The 8,608-nt window shown below is 40.5% G+C and overlaps 1 protein-coding gene across 2 annotated transcripts in view; it reads right to left on the bottom strand.

The window, feature by feature from the left end:
• Fbxo42 (F-box protein 42) overlaps positions 1-8,608 on the bottom strand; it is a 102,509-nt gene that overhangs the window by 38,284 nt on the left and 55,617 nt on the right. For both annotated transcript variants that reach the window (XM_048816258.1, XM_015485651.2), the window contains exon 4: positions 3,432-3,566. In XM_048816258.1, coding sequence (XP_048672215.1) covers positions 3,432-3,566 — 135 coding nt within the window. The remainder of the gene's footprint in view (positions 1-3,431; positions 3,567-8,608) is intronic.

Raw genomic sequence — 8,608 nt, 5'->3', positions numbered from 1 at the left:
CTGAACAGACACTTCTCAGAGGAGGACATACAATCAAACAACAAATACATGAAAAAAAGCTCACCATTTCTAGCAGTCAGAGAAATGCAAATCAAAACCACCCTAAGATACCATCTCACTCCAGTAAGATTGGCAGCCATTATGAAGTCAAACAACAAGTGCTGGCGAGGATGTGGGGAAAAGGGTACCCTTGTACATTGCTGGTGGGACTGCAAATTGGTGTGGCCAATTTGGAAAGCAGTATGGAGATTCCTTGGAAAAAGTGGGAATGGAACCACCATTTGACCCAGCTATTCCCCTTCTCGGACTATTCCCTGAAGACCTTAAAAGAGCGTATTATAGGGATACTGCTACAACGATGTTCATAGCAGCACAATTCACAATAGCTAGACTGTGGAACCAACCCAGATGCCCTTCAATAGATGAATGGATAAAAAAAAAATGTGGCATTTATACACAATGGAGTATTACTCTGCAATAAAAAAATGACAAAATCATGGAATCTGCAGGGAAATGGATGGCACTAGAGCAGATTATGCTAAGTGAAGCTAGCCAATCCCTAAAAAACAAATGCCAAATGTCATCTTTGATATAAGGAGAGCAACTAAGAACAGAATAGGGAGGAAAAGCATGAGAAGATCACCATTAAACAGGGATGAGAGGGGGGAGGGAAAGAGAGAGAGGGGAAATTGCATGGTAAAGGAAGGAGACCCTCATTGTTATACAAAATTACATATAAGAGGAAGTGAGGGGAAAGGGGGAAAAAAAACAAGGGAGAGAAATGAATTACAGTAGATGGGTTAGAGAGAGAAGATAGGAGTGGAGGGGAGGGGAGGGGATGGGGGATAGTAGAAGATAGGAAGGGCAGCAGAATACAACATACACTAGTACGGCAGTATGTAAAAAAGTGGATGTGTAACTTATGTGAATCTGCAATCTGTATCCAGGGTAAAAATGGGAGTTCATAATCCGTTTGAATCAAATGTATGAAATATGATATGTCAAGAACTTTGTAATGTTTTGAACAACTAATAAAAAAAATAAAATAAAATAAATAAAAATAAAAAAAAGACTCTGCTATCAACCACAAGGGCCCTACTTGATGGAAGGACAGACACTCTTACTTCTCCAACAACTACATGTTTGAAGACAGAATACTGTTAGAGCTACTATCGCTGCTTGCACACACCCGAACACTATGAGACTCCCCTTCAACTGTGACCAAAAGGAGAGAGTAACACCCTCCCCTCGCCAACCTGCAACTCTCTGCCTCTGAGCTCTGTGCAAGTCAGGAGCACCAGACACATGGACAACTGTTTTAATCAGACACCCTGAGGTCTCAGTTAGGAAATGATTCTGGTTGGAACTCAGAACAGAAACATTCCTCCAGGCAATCTTCCCATGGGATTTCTGTCTAAGTGAGAATCTCACAGGACTCTTTATTAAACCATTGTTTCTGTAAAGCAAACATTTCAAAAAGTTCAGTTCCTCCACTGCTGGACTTAGGCTTTAACTGTGGATTAGGGTGAGGCAACAGCTAGATTCTTTGAGAGACTGTAAGAAAATAAAACATTTGAGAACTTACATATTTTAAAAAGAGGACATTCTAAATGTTCTATATAGAAACTGAATTACCAAACCAGTTACTTCTCCAACACTTTTCTACCAAGGGAATTTCAAAGTGTCGCCTTTAAACACTGATTTTAAAAACAAAACAAAAACCTCCTAGGCTAGGATGTCCCTCAGGGGCAGAGCACTTGCCTAGAACACACAAGGGCTTTGGGTTCTAACCCCAGTACTGAAAATCAAACAAACAACAAGAAAAACACAAACAAAAACAACAACCCCCCAACACAAAAAAAGCCCCCTGTCCGTCTTACAGAGAAAAATAACAAGTAGTATCAGTCTATGAAGGTTCTAGAACTCCATTTTCACAGGAGAGGGTTACATCCATGCCCAATTACCAAAGGCACAAAGCTTGGTTCAAACCAGAGAAAGGCAGTATTATTATTTTGTGACTGGAGCAATCAAAGCCGCTCTCAAGTGCAGGCTGGACAAAACACCAAGTACAGTGACAACAAGAGGCTTCAGCTAATAAGAGCTACACTGCAGAATCAGGACTCCAAACACTGATACTGCACAAAGGACTAGAAAAGCAGACCCTCTGAAGTATGAAATTTTGAGGGCCAATACAACAGTGCTAACCTTCAAAGTTTCTGTAAGATTACCATTTCCTCATATTTTCAATAATCTTAATACAGATCTTCGGCACAAAACCCGGCTCCACCCAGTAAGTATCCTGTCCCTGTCCTCCTCCTCTATTTGTCTACCACACAGAGAAGGAACAGGAGAGTTCAGCTTTAGGACAGCAAAATGCTTCTTTTAAGTAGTTTTAAAACTTGTCCTACATTCACTGTGAACACAAAAACATAACTGGCCTTCCCAGCCCACTTGAAAGCAGAATCACCTAGTCCTACTCCACCTTTTTTCTCACACAGGTACACCCACCTGCTCATAGTTAAATAGAGAATTGGTGATTATGCCAGGAAATGAAGTCTGTATCTATTCCAGCACACTGCCTTTTATAAAAGACCATCTTGCCTACAATCTAGCAATCCAAGTAGTAAAGGCAAAGCCTAAATGAATACGGAACCCGCCATGGAAAACCCAGTCTCCTTAGTCCTAACACTGAGCTCTAACCTTGAAAAGCTAAATGAAGAATGTTTTGGGAAAAGTTTGCCAACAAATCTAGCAGTACACCTTATATTGAGGACTATATTTTGTACCAGTCCCTCAAATCATAACTGTGTCCCTTCAAATTGCCCTGTCTTGTCAGTGCAAACTCAGCTGTGTTTTTACTTTTTTCTTCCAGGAAAGGTTGAATAAGAATGTAGAAAATAATCTAGTTTCATTCTGCCAAAATTCTGGCAGAGCAGGGCTGTGAAGGAATGTACCTACTACGGAATCTTCCCACACTCCTGAGTTGTTAAGAGGAACTAGCAGAGGCATGTCCCATACACTCCCCAAATATCTGAGCTGGCAAGAACAAAAGATATTCTGAGACCTTAGCCCTGGGACAATAGCTTCTGTCAGTCATTTATAGTTCTCACGATTCTGTTTCTGCACTAACTTCAACCTCATAGCAAACAGCACATCACACCTGTACAAGTACTTGAGAAAAGCACATGAATAAATTCACACAGTAGCATAATGATTTTGGCAAGGAACCAAAACTAATGATGAAGTACAACTTTTTAAAAATCAGAGACTTACCCAAGTATATTAATCTTAGCATTTATATAGCAGATTTGGCAAGAGATTTGGGACCCCAGTAACCCATGCCTGAGACCAACACCAAAAAAGATCAGGTAGAATTTCCATGACAAGGGAATTACTTGGTAAGGAGGCTAAGATCAGCATTCATCTCTTACCCGAAGCCAGAGGTCTGATCCATTCTTTGCTATTGAGGTCAAGTCTCCAGAGATCGTTGAAGGCAGCATTGCAGCTGCTCTGGGTACAGCCTCCAAACACATACATAGACTGATTAGCATCATAATAGCATGCACCTAGAAAGAAAACAACAACAATACGTTATTGCTGCTTAATATTGAGGCCTGTTCGACACTGAAACCATAGTCCATATGTTTTAAATTTCAAATATTCTACACATTAACTAAGTCTATTACCAGGAACCAAGTTTTTTTAACCAGCCTCTTGTCTTTAGGTTCATCAATCATATTATCCTTTAAAATAAGGCCCAGAGAAAAGCCATGAAATTTTATTTCTGAGAAAGTAAGCAAGTAACAATGATGTCATTAAGTAAGACACAATAATTCCAGCAAGAACACAAGGGAATTCAAATTAAGGATGCTCCACAAGGGAAACAATTTAAATGTGAATCAATATCCTCTAGGGCAAGGCTAAGATGGTTCTGAGCTGCCCTCTGCCCTCCTACTCCTCTCCTCCATCCCTCCTCCTATTGTTTTTGTTTTCAAATGAAACCTGAAGGGTAAAACTGTACACAAATCTCCCTATGAAATTCAGTGACAACAACTGTGAAACAGTTTTATCAATGACATGAAGTAATCATGCCTAAAGATCAATGCAACTAACACAACACCAATTTTATGAATTCCAAAATGCAGCCAGGGCTCAGTAGTGTGAGCCTGAACTGATTCCAAAGCAACAACAACAAAAGCTCACAAGTTATTAAGTTCCTAGGCATTCCAAAAGCTACTAAGGCAGGCTCCCAAAAACTACAAAAGGCATGCTGGCTGGTGCCAGCTAGAAAACTGGCATACTTAAGAAACCTTTAAAAAGGACTAAGGTCTCAGAGAAGAGCCCTTTAAATTAGATGATTATGTACATATCACCATTTCTAAGAAAAAGAGGCAGACTATAAGAAGGACTCTTACCCTAAAACTGCAAAGACCATGCTGGGCATGGTGGTTCACATTTGTAATCCCGCTACTTAGGAGATTGAGGCCAGTGGATCACAAATTTGAGGCCAGTCTGAGCAATTTAGCAAGATCCTATCTCAAAATAAAATTGTAAAGAGGGACTGAGGCTGGGGCTCAGTGGTAGAGCATTTGCCTAGGTAAGATTTATGTTTTCTTTTCTATCAAATCTAAACCTGTAATGAAATACAAATATGTTTATTGTAACCTAAATTTCATGTGTATGATGGAGCCATTTTAAGTTAGGAAACCATGAGGTCAGAATGGTGCCATTTTAAAATTCCCAAACAAGACTAGGCTTGGTGGTTCATGCTTATAATCCCAGCAGCTCAGGAGGCTGAGGCAGGAGGATTGCAGGTTCCAAGCCAGCTTCATCAACTTAGTGAGGCTGTGAGCAACGTAGTGTGACCCTGTCTATAAATAAAAACTTTTTTAAAAAGAGCTGGGATGTGGCTCAGTGGTTTAGGGCCTGTGCGTTCAATCCTTAGTACCCCAAACAAACAAACAAAATTCTCTTAACAGGTATCCAAACATAACTGCAGCCCTTTTCTGTACCCTCCCCAATTTTAAATCGGCTAATTGTGTAGACTGTACCCCTGAACTCTTCCTATCAGAGCAAGGGGCAGTGCTTCACTAGGGATAAAACCTGGTGGACTGCCTGCCCAGGTGTGCTTGCTTGTTGGCCTCTGGGGTCACACCCTTCTGCAGAAGAACAGGGTTTTTTTTGTTGTTGTTTTGTTTTTTTACCTTGCCAATCTATTTACAAGCAAGTTTGATTTCTTGGGTACTGGGTATTCTAACACCTAACATATGGAAAGCCCTAAGTTCAATCCCCACACCAGGGGAGAGAAGGAAAGGAAAAATAATACTACTATTGGTCATCCAGTGCCATTACCATAATGACCTTTGTGATATATACTAGCTGAGAGCAACCCCTTTTTTCCCTTTACTCAGCCCACCTGTTAGGCTCTTTAAAGATGGCACTAGGAAGGACAAGTCAGAAAACTACATGAGGTAGTAAAGCAGTGTGTCTAGGCATTACACCCTGTCATCTCAAACAGTGAATAAATTCAAATGATCTGTCTACCAGCATGTGCAACAATGGAGCTGCAGGCTTTTGAAAGATTGGAGAAAGCAGAGAAAACAGATGTGAAGATATAAGATGCCATCTAGTACAGGCTTACCCTTCACAGTATTTACTACAGCCCCAGAACTCACGCCAGAAAGGCATATGAAGATGTAAATGGTCTCACACCTCCCATTGACACGTTACCTTTAAAAATAACTTCTATAGTTTTATCAGTTTTTTAAACCCACATCCCAACAAGAATATTTATTAAGTCTAATAAAATTCCATTGCTCCCATTTCAGATTGGCTTAGAACTGCAATTTAAAAAAAAAATCAAGTTAGAGGACTTTAGACAAACAAAAGACTAATTACCAGAGCCACATTTTGATCTCCACTGAAGGGCTCAACACCAGAAATTTTCATCCTGTTAGACCTATCCTGAACTAGCAACCCCAACACATGGGTACTTTTGAACTGAACCAACGGATGCTAGGTGTAAAACAGTCCTCTTCTTTTGATTACCCAGAACAAAAACTAGCTACGTTCTATGGTTCTAAAACCTTAATTGGTTTCACTTATAATGATGTCTAATAAGACAAATTCATAATTTCATAGTTAAAAAAGAGCCAAGGGTGCTGAGCAGGGTGGCACACGACTGTAATTGCAACTATGTGGGAGGCTGAGACAGGAGGATCACAAGTTTGAGGCCAACCTGAACAACTCAGAGAGACCCTGTCTCAAAAATAAAAGATAAAAATCAGTAGTAGAATGTCCCTGGGTTCAAAATCTAGTACCAAAAAAAACAAAACAACAACAAAACTCCACAAATACACACATGAAGAGCCAAGGGCTAGTTTATGTTTCCTAGTTCCTCACACATAAAACTCTCAGCATCTGCTTCCTTCACGTAGCAAAAAAGCACAGTGCCTTTATTTTTCAAAGATGGTGTGAGTTCTGGGGCTACAGCATTCTTCTTCTCTATCTGGATTGAAAACCCAGCCAACAGCAGGGCCCCCTGCGGTCCTTACTACGTGTGTTTTAGTCCTATACTAAAATATGGAAATAGGCATTTTCCTGCTTTTCTTTGAGCAAACAAAGATTTCTGGAAGAGGAAAGCACAGCCCAAGGTATGCAAAGCCAATGGGTCTGAAACGGCAAGTTTCATACACAACTGGATTTTCTTCTTTTAGTTTTTTTTTTAATGTTTATTTTTTAGTTTTCGGCAGACACAACGTCTTTGTTTGTATGTGGTGCTGAGGATCGAACCCGGGCCACACACATGCCAGGCGAGCGCTCTACCACTTGAGCCACATCCCCAGCCCACAACTGGATTTTCAATGATCAGCAGTCAATTATCACTGGAACTTGGGAATAAAGGGAGTCAATTTGGGCAGCTATGTTTAGAACTTATATATAAAGGAATGAGAAAATAACAATCAATAATACATTCCACTATTTTAAGCATCTTGCTGAACTTTGCTTAGTGCTTATTTTTACTTAAGATGCCTATATGTTGATTTTAGTGGGAACATCCAATGGGCCTTTTAGAAAAACTAGGAATTTGAACAAATTACCAGTGCTCAAGCAGTCATTTCCCTTTTACTCGGGTTCTCCACCCAAATAAAAGGTTTTCCTTTCCAAACATCTAGACTACTAGAATATGCTGTACAATGCAGTATGAATACTGTGCCAGGAAATATTAAGACTGTTTACCCAAGTTAAATCTCTTCAAATTTTCTAAAATGGGTCTGACTGTTTTATGATCAGGTTACTATCTAATAGTCCCTATTCAAAGACAAGTCAGATATTCACAATTTAATTAAACACAGCAAGCAGTTTGTCACAGTTCTGAATATTTTTGTACTGTATTATAACCATTACGCGCAACATTTTCCTGTAGTTTCATATTTCCCATGCTGCCCGGTGCATTCCCTATGCTTGACGAATGAACTGTACATTCCAACTTTTGCACTTTCAGATGTTAAATTCTCCTTTGTTTCCCCACCTGTCTCCAGGGAAAGGCCCTCAGGCATTTATCCCATGCTTACAGAGACTCTGCTGTTCTGTATCTCACATCAACAAGCCAGAACATATTTGATAAGGTCTGTAATTACATAACTCTGGAATAGGCAAGGGGGGTTACCCAGCCTGGGCCTGCCGGCTCCTGCAAGAGCAGGACCATCAGTATGTGAAACTACCTGACCCTACTGAAAGCCTAAATACTCACATTTTTCCAAAGGTTGATATTGGGGACTCAATAAACCTTTATATCATTATGAAAAGGTTCCAACCAAGTGCAGTGGTACAAGCCTGTAAATACCAAATATTCAGGACGCTGCTGTAAGAGGTTCAAAAGTTCGAGGCTAGCCTCGGCAACTTAGTAAGACCCTGTTTCAAAATAAAAATAAAAAGGGTTGGGGGTGGGTGTGGTGGCTCATGCCTTTAATCCCAGTGGCTCTGGAGGCTGAGGCAGGAGGATCGCAAGTTCAAAATCAGCCTCAGCAAAATCGAGCAAAAGTGAAACCCTATCTCTAAATAAAATACAAAATAGGGCTGGGGGTGTGGCTCAGTGGCCAAGTGCTCCTGAGTTCAATCCCCAGTATCCCCCCCCCCAAAAAAAAAGGTGTACTGTAGGGGAAAAGAGTGTGTGTGTGTGAGCAGTGGTGCACAATAGTGCACACCTATAATCCCAATGACTGGGAAGGTTGAGGCAGGGGGATTACAAGTTCAAGGTCAGCCTCAGCAACTAACCAAGACCCTGTCTCAAAATAAAAAATTTAGAAGGGACTGAGGATATAGCACAATGGTAGAGTTGGGTTTTTTGTTTTTTTTTAATTTTTTATTGTGGGTTGTTCAAAACCTTACAAATTTCTTGACATACCATATTCCACACTTTGATTCAAGTGGGTTATGAACTCCCACCTTCACCCCATACACAGATTGCAGAATCACATCAGTTACACATCCATTGATTTACATATTGCCATACTAGTGTCTGTTGTGCTCCGCTGCCTTTCCCATCCTCCCCCCTCCCCCGTCCCTCTCCTTTTTTCTTTTTTTTTCTCTTTCTCTTTCTAAAAAA

The sequence above is a fragment of the Marmota marmota genome, unplaced genomic scaffold (assembly GCF_001458135.2).
Source record: "Marmota marmota marmota unplaced genomic scaffold, marMar, whole genome shotgun sequence".
NCBI classification, from domain to species: Eukaryota; Metazoa; Chordata; class Mammalia; order Rodentia; family Sciuridae; genus Marmota; species Marmota marmota.
The sequence above is the reverse complement of the archived record's forward strand: the minus strand, read 5'-3'. Positions and strand labels throughout refer to the sequence as shown.